Source organism: Acinonyx jubatus, chromosome B2, assembly GCF_027475565.1.
Source record: "Acinonyx jubatus isolate Ajub_Pintada_27869175 chromosome B2, VMU_Ajub_asm_v1.0, whole genome shotgun sequence".
Taxonomy (NCBI): Eukaryota; Metazoa; Chordata; class Mammalia; order Carnivora; family Felidae; genus Acinonyx; species Acinonyx jubatus.
The window spans coordinates 36,517,622-36,532,676 of NC_069385.1; the positions used below are offsets into that span (position 1 = coordinate 36,517,622).

Consider the following 15,055-nt stretch of genomic DNA (forward strand, 5'->3'; position numbering starts at 1 on the left):
GAACTTACTTTTTAAAAATTTTGTAGAATGGAAGTCACAAAAAAATAAAAAATAAAAAATTAAAGAATTTGTAGGAACAATCACTTCTTAGGGTTTATTGTCCGGGCCTATTACACTGACATTAGACAGATTAAATAGAGAAATGTATACAGATTTATATGTTTTATGTGACTGGGGAGCCCTCATAAAGGAATGAAGACCCCCAAAATGGCAAAACTTGAATACTTTTATATCGGTTTGAACAAAGAGAGGCAACTGTGGAAGAGTAGCTACTCTAAGAATGTGGAGAGGCTAAAGGAAGATAAGAATTATTTTAACAAGGTCTGTTTGGACAGATTTCTCTTGGCTTTAACTCCCTATAGAAGGATGATTCTTTTCTACTAATACAGGGAAGGCATCTTTCACATGGGGGTTTTATCACCTGTTTTCAGGAAGAAAAGGAGAGGTTAGAATACCCTTCATATATCTGCTGTTTTTCAAGTCCCTTTACCTCAAAATAAGCTTTGCCAAAGTGGTATATTTTGAGGTGGCATATTCTGCCACCCTTGAATTTTAAGGATAATTTTGCTGGAGACAATACTAGGTTCATGGGCTTTTTCTTTGAATACTTTAAGTGTGTCACTTACTCTCTTCTTGCTTGAATGGTTTCTGAAGAGAAATATGATCTAATTTTTATACTTCTTCCTTTAGAGGTAAGATTTTTTTTTCCTTCTGGCTCCTTCAGGTTTTCTCTTTTTCTTTGATTTTTCTACAGTTTGAATATAATATGCTTAGGTGTAGATTTTTTGGCATTTATCATGCTTGCTGTTCTCTAAGCCTCCTCCATTTTGGAAAATTGTCAGACATTATTACTTCAGATACTGTTCCTGTTCCTATCTCTGTTTTCCTTTTGGCATCTCCGTGGTGCACATGTTACACCTTTTGTAGTTGTCTCATGGTGCTTAGATATTATGTTCCATTTTTTTCACTCTTTTTCTTTTGCTTTTCAGTTAGAGAAGTTTCTACTAATATATCTTGAATATCTTCAAGCTCACTGATTCTTTCCTTAGCCATATCCAGTCTTCTGATGAACCCATCAAAGTCATTCTTCATATCTGTTTTTATGTTTTCAATACCTAGCAAATCCTTTTAATTCTTTCCAAAAGTTTCCATCTCTCTGCTTACCTTACCCATCTTTTTTGCCATTTTCTTTCACTAAAGCTCTTAGCATATTAATCATATTTTAAGTTCCTAGTCTGAAAATTCCAAAATCTCTGCATATCTGGTTTGGCTGTATCTCTTCACACTGTACTGTTTGTTTGCCTTTTAATATACCTTGTAATTTTTGTTGAAAGCTAGACGTGGTGTGTCAGATAAAAGAAACTCAGGCAAATAGGCCTTTAATGTGAGGTTTTATGATGTCTGTCTTTCTCTGCCTGACTTATTTCACTTAGCATAATACCCTCCAGTTCCATTATGCTTTAAATGAAAGTACAATACCTTCTATGATGTATAGCAGGAATGTTAGTCCTAGAAATTTATTTTCCCCAATGAAATGTTATGTGGAACCCTACTTATTTACTGGATCACATCCTTTAATGCTCAATCAAAAGCATTATTCTGGCAATAGTTTTTCATTTATTCAATTCATTTGTTGAGTACCTACAATGTACCAGGCACCATTTAACACATTGTGATATATTGGTCAACAAAATAATCAAATACCCTTGTGTCCACAGTACATATAGTGCCCCAATATAGATTGGGATCTAAGTTACATTAAGGTCCCTATGTTCTGATGGATCAATTTAGAGCCCCCAGAAAGTCCTTAATGACATCTGTTCTACCAATGCTTAACTATTCCAACTTGAGAAATGGCATGAGCCTAAGATGCTGATCTAGTGATAGCTCTACAATTTTTAAACCTCATTAATTTCTAGCCAATTACTGAGATTTTAGTGTTTTAAAATTACCTTGGGGTCCAGGGAAGCCTGTGGCAACTATCTTAAAAGTTTGGGTATGCTAAATGTTATACAATGAATTGATGAAGTTAAGAAGTGTTCTTTTAGCTGCCTTTTTATTTTTTTAAATAAAGAATCTTTACAGTTTTTACAGACCTTTATCCTATTGATAACCATTGATTTTTTTCTTTTTTCTGTTCTCTATTCAAAAAAATAATACTTTTTTATGTTGTGTCTTCAGCAACTCTGTTACACAGCATGTGCAAGTAATATGACATAAATTATAAAGTTATAGTTTCCAGAAGTTGCATAAAGTTAATAATATAAGAAGTAGTATCATAGGTAATGCTTTATAAAAAGAAATTCTGTCGTTGAAATCTGCCAACTTAATTTTTTTCCAAAAGCATGCAAGGAAGAAAGTGTATTGACAGAGGGTGGCTGGGGATATTGGGAAACATGAAAATGTTGCAAAACATTAAGTGGTAGGAAACTGTCAAGAAAATATAAGCCAAAGTGGTGCCTGGGTGGCTCAGTCGGTTGAGGGTCCGACTTTGGCTCAGGTCATGATATCACGGTTCGTGGATTCAAACCCCGCGTCAGGCTCTGTGCTAGCAGCTCAGAGCCTGGAGCCTGCTTCAGATTCTGTGTCTCCCTCTCTCTCTGCCCCTCCCCCACTCACACTCTGTCTCTGCCTCTCAAAAATGAATAAACATTAAAAAAATTTAAGAAAATATGAGCCATTATAAAATCCTGTTAATAGTAACTATGTTTCTAATTCAAGACTATTTATAACAATCTATGTGGGAGAGTGCATGGACAACAGGTAGATAATTTTAGGACAATATTTTAAGTGTCTCTGTAGTCTCAAACAAAGACTTATAGGATAGTGAATGCTTAGAGAAAGAATTAGAGATTTCTTAGTCTGCAGTTCCACATTAGGCAAGGAATACTGTGGTAAGCAGCCACCAGCATACCTAAGGCTCCTGAATGGCTCCTCTGACTGTGACCCGTCCTATGATACTCCTCTATCCAGGTGTTAATGGAACATCAGCAGAGGAAGGATAACTTTCACATTGGAAAAGGATTCCATCTTGTTGTCCACTTCCCTATGTTAATCTTAAGTACCTTATATCCCATGATCTTGCAGTATTGTCCTGCAAGAGGATTGAATTTTATGTAAAGAATGTATGTCTTGGGCCTTCTACAGGAAGGGTGTTATTCAGAGTACCAAGTATACATTTACAGATGTGTGCATATATTTATGTATTTATGTTATGTATGATAAAACCAGGGAAATAATCAACACTAGAATCAGGAGAACGATTTACCCTTAGGTTGTAGTGAAGAGGATGAGATTTTGGTGAGCTTCACAGAGCTCTAAAGGACAGCTTAATTCCTGTGTTTTAAGCTGAGCAGTGGGCTTATGGCTGTTAATTTTACATATTATCTACTTCATTTTAAAATTTGAAAAAAAGGAAGTCACACATACGAAATGTTATATCATGAGTATCTGATTTTTTTAATGGAATTTATCTGTGGCACCAAGAGAGATTCTAATAGTATCTCGGAGCAACATTTTGATGGACAAAATGTCATAGTCTTTTTTTTTTTTTTTCAGTCCGAAAGGACATAGTCCGCATCCTCCCCAGTTTAGATGTTGAAGTCAAAGACATTACTGACAGTTATGATGCCAACTGGTTTCTTCAGCTATTATCTACACAAGAGCTCTTTGAAATGACCAGTAAAGAGTTCCCCATAGTGGCTGAAGTCATAGAGGCACCTCAAGGAAACCAGCTGCCCAGAAGCATTTTACAGCCTGGGAAAACCATTGTGATCCACAAAAAGTATCAGGCATCGAGGATCTTAGCTTCAGAAATTCGAAGCAATTTTCCTAAAAGGCACTTCTTGATCCCCACTAGCTATAAAGGCAAATTCAAGCGGCGACCTCGGGAGTTCCCAACTGCCTACGACCTTGAGATAGCAAAGAGCGAAAAGGAGCCTCTCCATGTGGTGGCCACCAAAGCCTTTCATCCCCCTCATGATGAGCTGTCATCTGTATCTGTCGGGGACCAGTTTCTAGTGCATCACTCACAGACGACTGAAGTCCTTTGTGAGGGAATCAAAAAAGTGGTGAATGTTCTGGCCTGTGAAAAAATCCTCAAAAAATCCTATGAGGCAGCACTGCTCCCTTTATACATGGAAGGAAGTTTTGTAGAGCTGATTCATGACAAGAAACAGTACCAGATTTCTGAGCTCTGTTCGCAGTTCCACTTGCCTTTCAATGTGAAGGTATCTGTGAGAGATCTTTCCATTGACGAAGACATTTTGGCTGCTACACCAGGACTGCGGTTGGAGGAAGCCATCACAGACTCTTACCTACTCATAAGTGACTTTGCCAACCCCAAGGAGTGCTGGGAAATTCCTGTCAGCCGCTTAAATATGACTGTTCAGTTAGTTAATAGTTTTTCTAAGGACACAAAATCATTTCTAGTCAGGACTCTGGTTGAAGAGATCACTGAAGAACAATATTACATGATGCGAAGATATGAAAGCTCTTTCTCCCACCCCCCACCTCGCCCTCCCAAACATCCCGCAGTGGAGGAAACAAGGTTAACCCTGCTCACCTTGGCAGAAGACAGGGCCATAGGTCTGCCTAAGTCTCCCAAGGTAAGGCTATGATTTTGTGATTTTTCCTCTTTAGCATTTTTCTTGAGGCACTTTATCTCAAGTCTTAGTTCTGAATTTGTTTTTTGCTTACTTTTCTTTCTTTCATGCCGTATTTGAAATGAGCCTTTCTGGTGCACAGTAGATGAATGAACATCAACAGAGCATAAGCTGTTGCAGCATTTTGTATTTTGATGCTTAACCAGTAGATGTGACAAGAAGTTTATATTGAATTAGAAATAGCAGGGATGACATTTGGATATGATGACCCAAATTGCCGTCTCAATGGGTTTTGGTAATTAGGAATGTTTTATAAGGTGCCTCAGAAGCAAATCTCTTTTATTTTGAAAGTGCTGTTCATTTTTTTCTAGGTAGAGTTGTTTTAATACTTCATCCAGGAAATGAGCATACCATAAACTCCCTTCTTCGGGGGGGTTACCAGTAGCATGGGTCTATAACACATGTCTTCATTTTGTTTTATGTGCAGAAAGATGTAAAAATATCTTGGCAGAACTGTGTGTGAGCATATGAGCATCTGCCCACATTCTGCCTATCTGAGGATTGTAATCTTTAACAGTTCTATTGAAAAACAAAATCAATAAAATTGCAGACAGTGTGAGATCATTACAGAATCAACAACTCCATAACCATTGTAAAGATTTGGGGAGGGGTGGGGTTTCAGCTTCATTTCTACTTGAAGTCTTTGCCTCTTGAAAACTGCCTGCTGAGTGCCTGGAAAGCACTTGCCCTTACCCCATGGAGCGCAGGTCGTTCATCTGGACGGCAGTGGTTCTGTGGTGTGTGGAAGAAGCGGTTCTGGCCTAGCAGATGTTGTGCTAGCAGCTTGGGGAAACAAAGCAATTAGTAAAACAAAGAGAGACGCTGTGTTTACTCTCTACACTCAGGAATGATAGCAGCCTCAGGCTTCAAGTATGTGGGTATGAAAATACTTTTAATTCTCCATTTCAAAGATTGCATTCTGAGTGCATGCTGGATAAATCCAGTAAGAATCTTCAAACTCATCTTCAGAAAAAGATAAAAGCAGCAGAAATTTCCTTTCCAGAAAAACAATCTTGAAAGAGTCATTTTAAATTAAATCATTGTTCCCAAATAATGTTGATTAACAGGCTGCTATTAATGTGGAGAGTATATGGCTTTTCCTGTTTCATATATTTTTATTGCTGAATGGAATGATATGAGAGATGCGATGCTGGTCTCATTTTTAGCAGGAGGCATAATAACCCCCTTACCCCCCGATGCCCTCCCAAGATGTTCGTGACTAAGCCTCCAGAACCTATGGATATGTTGCATTAGATAGCAAAAGAGACTTTGCACATGTGCTAAAAATTAAGGACTTTGAGATGAGATTATTCTGGATTAACCACATAGGTCCAACTTAATCATGAGTTTCACCGCTTGATAAGAATATCATCTCTTTGTTTTGTTCCAATTTAAAAAGTCTAGGATTTGGGAGCACATGCCCATCTCTTGGATGAATCAGTTCATTGGCTGCCCAAGTAGTAGAGATACTGGAACAGTTTGTGAAGATCTGAAGATGTCCATTACAATCAGGAAGGAAGGAGTCAACAATCCTAAACTATTGGGAAGAATTCATAGGAAAAAAAAAGGTTAAAAGTTTTTAGAATGCCATTTCACAGAATGTCAGATGAAAACGATGTACGTGTCTTATTAGGAGAGAACCTCAAAAAACAAGTTACACATAGGTTACTGACTTGGAAAAACCTCCAGACCCCCTCCTGAGTCTCTCCTTTACTCTCACATGGCTGCCACACTCACAATACTGACACTAGATATGTGAGTGTTTCTCATGCCAAGCAATTTATTGACACCAACTGGACATTCTACAACTTAACTCGATTCTGACACTATCTACCCAGAGATAGAATCAGATCCCACATGTTAAGGGCTCAGTCCCGCAAGACTGCCCCCCACTTAAGATGCTAATTGCAGGTAGTAGGTCCTCAGGTTACCTATAACTTCTGTCCGAGAAGGCTTCAAATTGGAGGTTCCCACGAGCCCCTCCTCGGGTTCAATGAATTCTCTAGTGTGGCTCAGACAACTCAGAAATACTTAGGTTTACTAGTTTGTTAAAGGATAGGATAAAGGATACAGATAAACAGTCAGATGAAGAGATAAGCAGGGCAAGGTCTGGTAGGGTCTGGAAACACAGGAGCTTCTGTCCTGTATAGTTGGGATGTGCCACCCCCTTGTTAACCTGGAAGCTCTCCAAACCCCATACTTTTGGCATTTTTATGGAGGCTTCTTCACACAGGGACAATCAATTATTAACCTTATTTCCAGTCCCTCTCCCCTCTCTGGAAAATTCCAGAGCGGACAGTGGGAGAGGGGCTGAAAACTCCAAGCTTCTAATTATGTGGTGGTTTTTCTGGTGACCAACCCCCATCCAGAAACCCACTCAGGGTCACCTCATCAGAAAAAAAATATGTATATTCCTATCACCCAGGAAATTCCAGGGGATTTAGGAACTCAGTGTCAGGAACCTAAGGTAGAGACCTATTTTTATTTTCTGGTATCTCACAGTTACTAAAATAAAACTAATAGAGTCTTTGACTAAATCCTATGCCATTTACATATAGAATTCCATATCAAGTTAATAATTTCTGACTGCTTTTTCACTGGTCAGACCTCACATGGATTCTTTTGTCTATTTCTGAGTTCCACCTCTGAAGAATATTAATTAAAGTTTATTAAACGCTGAGTTGTTTGTTAAGATGTTAAAAAACCCAGGAGCCAGGGGCGCCTGGGTGGCGCAGTCGGTTAAGCGTCCGACTTCAGCCAGGTCACGATCTCGCAGTCCGGGAGTTCGAGCCCCGCGTCAGGCTCTGGGCTGATGACTCAGAGCCTGGAGCCTGTTTCTGATTCTGTGTCTCCCTCTCTCTCTGCCCCTCCCCCGTTCATGCTCTGTCTCTCTCTGTCCCAAAAATAAATAAACGTTGAAAAAAAAATTAAAAAAAAAAAAACAAAAAACCCAGGAGCCATTTTCATCTGACAAATGGTTGAGGGAACTGAGTGATAGATAGTCTAAACTTGAATGACTTGGAGCTAGTTGATACTATTGTATACATTTAAGGAGCTACTGTGTGGCCAAGTTATCTTCTCTCTCTCTTTTTTAATGTTTATTTGTTTATTTTAAAAGAGAGAGCGCTCACGAGCTAGCATATGCGTGCAAGTGGGGGAGGCACAGAGAGAGAGGGAGAAAGAGAATCCCAAGCAAGCTCCATGCTCAGCATGGAGCTAGGTTGGGGGGCTCCATCTCACATTCAGGAGATCATGACCTGAGCCAAAATCAGGAGTTGGATGCTCAACCCACTGAGCCACCCAGGCACCCCACGTTCTCATTTTCTATCACAACGTTGGTTGCGAGTTAAAGGGAGGACAACTTTGGTGTGATATTTTGGAACAGATTTCTTGTCCCAGAAAAGGTGAAAGCAGAAGCTAGGAAAAATCCCAGGTCAGTGATGTTATCAGGACACTTCTCCTCGGTTGACAGTTTATCAGTCAGTTGAGAAGGGTCTATAATTCTTTGTTTGTAATTAGTTTCATCAATGCTAGTGTGGTAGATAAAAAACTATATTTTCTCTGAAATCACATTAAAATCAGAGGATGCTATAATTTACCTGTGCTCAGACCTACTGACCTCCTTTTCAACAATTTTTTTCACCAGGAAGATAAAAATCTGCTTAGTGGATCATTTTTGGAATATAAACAGAAGCTCTGTCAGTTTCTGCATAATCTACTTGAAAAGTCTTGCAACCAACTATTTCTTATCATCACAGTGTCATCCTTTCATATACTCCTTTTATGTTTCTTCTGATATCTGCATTAAAGCTCTTCTATCTATGTATGCTTTTAGAAGTGATTGGTTAGAACACTTTTTATATTCCACAGACAGAAAGCAGCCATTGGAAATAAGCCTCTAAGATTTTGAATTGCATATGGAATATTGCTTGAAACTCAGAGAATAATTTGCAAGGGCTATTCAGTGTTTAAATATTCAAACTCACTTAACTCATTAAAATACCTTATTATATATGTAGAGTAGAGTATCAAATTCCTCATTATGTAACTTTACTTATACCTTCCCAGTGGGTCATTAATTTTACTAGATCACTTCTTGCACTATTAAACAACAGGACAGACACATGTACTATCTAAGAGTACAGGTATCCACTGTTAGTTATGAACTTACATGTTCAAAGAAGTTTAGAAATGAAGAGAATATGAGGACAGGTTACAGAAACTAGAATAAATAGAAAGAACTATTTTCCAGGGTAGGATTACAACTGTTCTGTAGCTTCAGCAATGCCTAAAATAAGAATCAATTGTAGTAGCACTTTGAGAACTGTGATATGGATATGAGCAGGGCAGGTGAGGGGTGTGTGTGTGGGGGGGGGGGGGTAGATCTCAATAGAGATGACAGCACATCTCAAAGCCTATGAAGTTTTACACTGAAGGAATTTATTGTTGTTTTGAAAATGTGATAGCTGTTAGGGAAAATAATGTATGGGGTCTAAACAAAGGGATAAGAATATACCAAGTGACCCCTCAAAATTCCTTTTAGCCTGATGACAATGTAGACATAGTATCTTTAAGAGCTTTGCATTCAGATTCTTAATGAGATGAGAACAATATTATAAAATGACTAAATAAATGTCTGGGCTTAAAACTGTTTTCGAAATAGGAATCTTCTGGGGCAGACTCTCCTTTCCTGAGGGTTAGTTCCTATGTCAGAAATAGTTTCAGATAGTTTGAAAGAACATGTACTCACTGGGGTTTCTGCCTGTCCTGGATATATATGGCTATGACTGCTGAGTGCCACATAGGAGAAATGTAACTTCTGTATTCTGATGAAAGGGCCTATAACCACATAGAAAAACAAACCTTTGGTTGAAAAGATGAGATATTCTACTCCTTCCAAGGCTGCACCTGGGACCAGAAATCTTGCATTTCACTAACTCTGTTTGGCCATTTGATGCCCAAGTGTCCACTTTGCTGCCGGAATTCCTAGATTTCTGTCAGACAAGAACACCCATAGGAGACATTAAGGCAAAGAGCAAGGGAGGCAGTAATGGCAAGGTAGTGTGAATTGAGCAGAAAACAAACCCTGTACCAGAATTAGAGTGAGAGCAGAAAAAGCCAGAGGGAAGCAATCGTTTCTGGGAGGTGTAGAGAGAACACTTCACCAGCTGCTGCTGGGTGTTAAGACTCACTTCTGATCTGATGTGACAGTGGATGAAAAAGCATTAAAGAAACCATGCTCCTAGGGTAAATCTAGATCGTTAGACAATAGTATTATATCTCCTTCTTTTATTTTTGTTAATGTAATGTGGTGTAGACATTAAGAATGTTTGGATTTGTAACCACCTCTGCACTTTGAAAGATCACTATCTCTCTACTTGTGGTGTATTCTCTTGGTCTAACAGAGAAGCTGGAAGTCTGTTTCCCTATGAATAACGAAAAGTAATGTTTTAGCAGTCTTCAGACACCAAAGGCAAAGATGGTGGAAAACATGCACATAATTGAAACACTGAGATTTTAAATCTGAGAAATAAGAAAGATACAGGGAGCTTATGATCTTCTTTTAAAAAGTTGACAAATTTGGGGCACCTGGGTGGCTCAGTCGGTTAAGCGTCCAACTTCGGCTCAGGTCATGATCTCACCATCTGTGGGTTCGAGCTCTGCGTTGGGCTCTGTGCCGACAGCTCAGAGCCTGGAACCTGCTTCCGATTCTGTGTCTCTCTCTCTCTGTGCCCATCCCCTTCTCGTGCTCTGTCTTCTTTCTCTCTCATAAATAAATATTTTTTTAAAATAAAAAAAAAAAATAAAAAGTTGACAAATTCGGCATATTTTTAGCAGATATTTGAGCTGTCCTCAAGGTTGAGACACATAAAGATTCATACACCATGGTTTTTGAGTTACCCAAGGTCTGGAGCCTGTAAACAGCCAACTGTGGTAGGAGCAAGTGAAAAAGGTGGGAGGGGAAGGAAAAGGATGAATAAAGGAAGTGCTGAGTTGAAAATTAGCCGAACTCAAGTTCCAGCTGAATCCTTGCAGGTAGAACCCTGTGCCCAATGGGAAGTGTGGAATAGTTACAAGTTGTTTTTGTGCTTTTGGAAGTGGGAGAGTAAACAGAACTGTTAAAATTTTCCTCTGGCATAACATGTACTGTATTACTACTTCTAGCTGGAGAGCCAAAGAATGGTTTAAACGACCACTAAATGAAAACAACTCCTAAATGGCAGGCATTAGGAGACATGGCCTGATTTTAAGGAAATTTCAACCAAAATGAATGTTATCTGACTAATAATAAAATACTCATTATCTCCAGAGAGTTTATGTCCAAAGAACACTGTTTCCTTCTGGGAGACTAAAGTATACTCCTACTCAGAAATACTTGAATTGACCTAAATTTTGGCCCTCTTTGAGTTTTCAACTAACAATGTTCTCATCAGGAAAGTGAGGAAATGCTGATGAAAAACATTAGTTAATACTGTTCCTTCCCTCCCTCTGCCATCTGTGGGGTAAAGAACTAAAATATACCACCAAATATGTGATTGTCACATTTTCGGTATTAGTGAGTATTACTTTTTAGCTTCAAAAAAAAGTCATTTAAAAAATGTGTTCAGGGGAGCCTGGGTGGCTCAGTTAGCTGAGTGTCTGACTTCGGCTCAGGTCATGACCTCACAGCTCCTGAGTTGGAGCCCTGTGTTGGGCTCTGTGCTGACAGCTCAGAGCCTGGAGCCTGCTTTGGGTTCTGTGTCTCCTCCTCTCTCTGCCCCTCCAACACTCATTCTCTGTCTCTCAATAATAAATAAACATCAAAAAAGAAAAAGAAAAAAATGTATTTATTTTCCCAGTGGATTGGCAAAATGAGTGAATGAAATTTGTAGTAAATCATTTCACGTTAGATTTCTGGCTTTTATGAAGATTAGGAGAGTTTTCATCTTTTTAAGATGTTCATAACCTAGAAATCCCGTTTAGAAATGGCCAGCTATAACGGAAGAATCAGTAATTTGGAATGTTCAGTGCACAGTACGTATAGAGTAAGGGCATTTGAATTGCCAATTTCCTGTAATCCTATGGGGATTCATTGATTCATTGAGTTAGGTGTGGGCTCACTAGATATTTAAGTTCTGTTCTTTGAGCTCAGTACCTTCAGTTCTGTTTTTTAATTTTTCAAAAAAATATAAAGAGTAGTTGGGAAAATCTAGAGGAGGTAAGTTGGCTGGCTTTGCAGTTTTAAAAACTGATTTATCTGAGTTTTCCATTACTATATCAGTTCTGAATTTATTTTAGAATAAAAACCATACCCCGAAATAAATTGATAAGACATAAGCTATATATTTGAGCAAATAAGTTTTGCTACAACTCACAGTTTCTTGCAAGTGAACCATTACTTTTAATCTTTGGTAGTGTTTCCAGGCCTGTATAAATGAAAACATTTATGTTTTGCTTCCCAAACCAAATTTCCTGTGTAAATGTTAGGAGAGAAAATGAGTATAAGAGTGCTATGAAAGCGTGCATGGAGATAGGCTTCCAAAAATCAGTATTTTTTTTTTAATTTGAAAAGTAGAAAACTTAAGAAAAAGATTTATCTCAATAATAGACGAGTAGTAAGTAAAAATGAACATAGAGTTTAAGAGAATAGAGGGTCCATAAAAACTCTAAAAATTAAAAGAGAAAGAAATGACTCATATTAATACATTATTTAAGGACAAACTCTCAGCCAGCCTATTATAGCACTAAGTTTTTTTTTATCACACTTCATCAGACTCTAACAACAATATGATCATGATGTCTTAGAAAACCTCCACCCAGTACTTAATTATCAATATACACTTCTATTAGAACAAGCGTCTTTTAGCTATTTTGTAAGATATGCCACTGTTTAAGGTATTTGCCATGAACCAATTACATAGGTAATTTAAAATCTGGTGAAGAGAGGAAAAAAAAATTAGAGGAAGTCCTATAAGATCAGGTCACTGACTACAAAATTAGCCAAATGGAACAAATATAAATATATCATGGACCACAAAAATTGTATAATAAGTCTATTGTTATTTGTGTAGACACAGAATTGGAAAAGGCTGATTGTAAAGTTGTGGAGTTACACAATATATAAAAAACAAGAAATACCTGTTCTCCTAGGTTAAGAGATACGAGTGTGATTTTAACTTGTGATGTTAAGCTTATTCAGATAATTAAACTTTATATAACATTTGTCCTTAATGGAAAATTGTTTTTCTTTCACATGGTTTCCAAACCTTAACAAATGTTTAAAAAGAACATGCTTACTAGTTGTGAAATAGTATAAAATCCAGAGTCATATCAATTGTGTTATACAAGGATGGAAATTGCCCTACCCAAGGTATTTTTCTCTTCATTGTCTCTTGTTCTAGCTTTTCCCCTGAGCTGGAATCCTTTCTATATGTTTCTACTCACACCAGACTCTTCTGTACCCAAATTCTCTCTCACAGGGTTGTCAGGCATCCTGTGTTCAATAAAATATCAGAAGTTCTATGATCAAAGCTGTTCAGTGTTCCTTAATTAAAATATAGTTGCCCATCACTGAGCTCTTCCTCTGTTTCTAGCATTATGCTAGGTGCTTACATGTATTATCTTATTTAACCCTTCACACAGCTTCATGAAATGGGTGCTGTTATTATCCTGTTTTGCAGATGAGGTAGTTGAGGCTGAGAGGTAGGTCATGTGTCCTGGTTATCAGTGATTCTCAGATTGGCAAATTTTGTGGTCAATCCTTAGTCCTCGTATTATTTTTTTCAATTCCAGTATAGTTAACATACAGTGTTATATTAGTTTTAGGTATACAATATAGTGATTCAACAATTCCATACATCACCCAGTGCTCATCACGACAAGTGCATTCCTTAATCTGCTTCTTCTATTTCACTCATCCCCCCACCGACTTCCCCTCTTAATGCAATCCCTATCAGAATACCAATTACATTTTTCACAAAACTAGAACAAAGAGTCTTACAATGTATGTGGAACTACAAATGACAACAAATAGCCAAAGCAATCTTGAAAAAGAAATGCAAAGTTGTCAGTATCACAATTTCAGACTTCAAGCTATATTACAAAGCCGTAGTAATCAAAACAGTATGATCCTGGTGCAAAAGTAGACACATAGATCAACAGATAGAATAGAAAACCCAGAAACAAACCAACAATCATATGGTCAATGAATCTTCAACACGGGAGGAATGAATATACAATGGGAAAAAGTCTCTTCAACAAATGGTGTTGGGGAAAGCAGTCAGCTACATGCAGAAAAATGAAACTAGACCACTTTCTTATACCATACATACAAACAATATGGATTAAAGACTTACAAGTGAAACCTAAAACCATAAAAATCCTAGAAGGGAACCAGGCAGTAATGTTTCTGACATTGGCCGTAGCAACATTTTTCTAGATGTGTGTCCCAAAGCAAGGGAAATAGAAGCAAAAATAAACTATTAGGACTACATCAAAATAAAAGATTTCTGCACAGTGAAAGAAACAATCAACAAAACTAAACCTCCTGAATGGGAGAAGATTTTATAAATGACATATCCGATAAAGGGTTAGTATCCAAAATCCTTGTATTATTTGAATACTAGTTGAACACTCCCTCTTTTCTGAAATCCTTTCTTTATTTTCGTGGTTTTCTTATCTCGTTGTGGTTGAATTTCCTCCTGAATTTTTGACTGGCTTTCCCTCTGGTTTCCCATAACTGTAAGTTTTTGAGTGCTTTAGAGTTTAATCCTCAGTGTCTTCTCTATCCATACTCACTCTCCATATCTACACTCATCTGTACTCACAGATTCCTTATTTTATACCTATGAAATGGCTTTCAGGAGAATTAGTCATGTGTATGGATTTATTAAGAAAAACAACTGGAAATGATCTCATATTTTTCATTTAAAATCTATTTTTATGTGCTTAGATATCGTCTGCTAAAAAAAGTTCAATCTTTAGGGGTGCCTGGGTGGCTCAGTTGGTTGAGTGTCCGACTTTGGCTCAGGTCATGATCTCGTGGTCCATAGGTTCGAGCCCCACGTCGGGCTCTGTGCTGACAACTCAGAGCCTGGAGCCTGCTTCAGATTCTGTGTCTCCCTCTATCTCTACCCCTTCCCCACTCATGCTTTGTCTCTCTGTCTCTCAAAAATGAATAAACGTTAAAAAAATTAAAAAAAAAAAAGAAAGTTCAGTCTTTAAGAGATAGTAGCCTGTGACATTGCGTCTGATCTATTGTAGTTGTCAGATGTCAGGGAAGTGATCAAGGTGAGGACAGACACTTCCTTCTGATGTTATTCTTGTAAATGTAGGTTTGTTGGGCTTGGGATTTTTTTTAAAGTTTATTTATTTATTTTGAGAGAGACAGAGAGCATGCACAAGCAGGGGAG

General features: G+C 37.9%; 1 protein-coding gene across 2 annotated transcripts in view; it reads left to right on the forward strand.

The window, feature by feature from the left end:
* THEMIS (thymocyte selection associated) overlaps window positions 1-15,055 on the forward strand; it is a 184,338-nt gene that overhangs the window by 91,444 nt on the left and 77,839 nt on the right. For both annotated transcript variants that reach the window (XM_015074249.3, XM_053222259.1), the window contains exon 4: window positions 3,559-4,607. In XM_015074249.3, coding sequence (XP_014929735.1) covers window positions 3,559-4,607 — 1,049 coding nt within the window. The remainder of the gene's footprint in view (window positions 1-3,558; window positions 4,608-15,055) is intronic.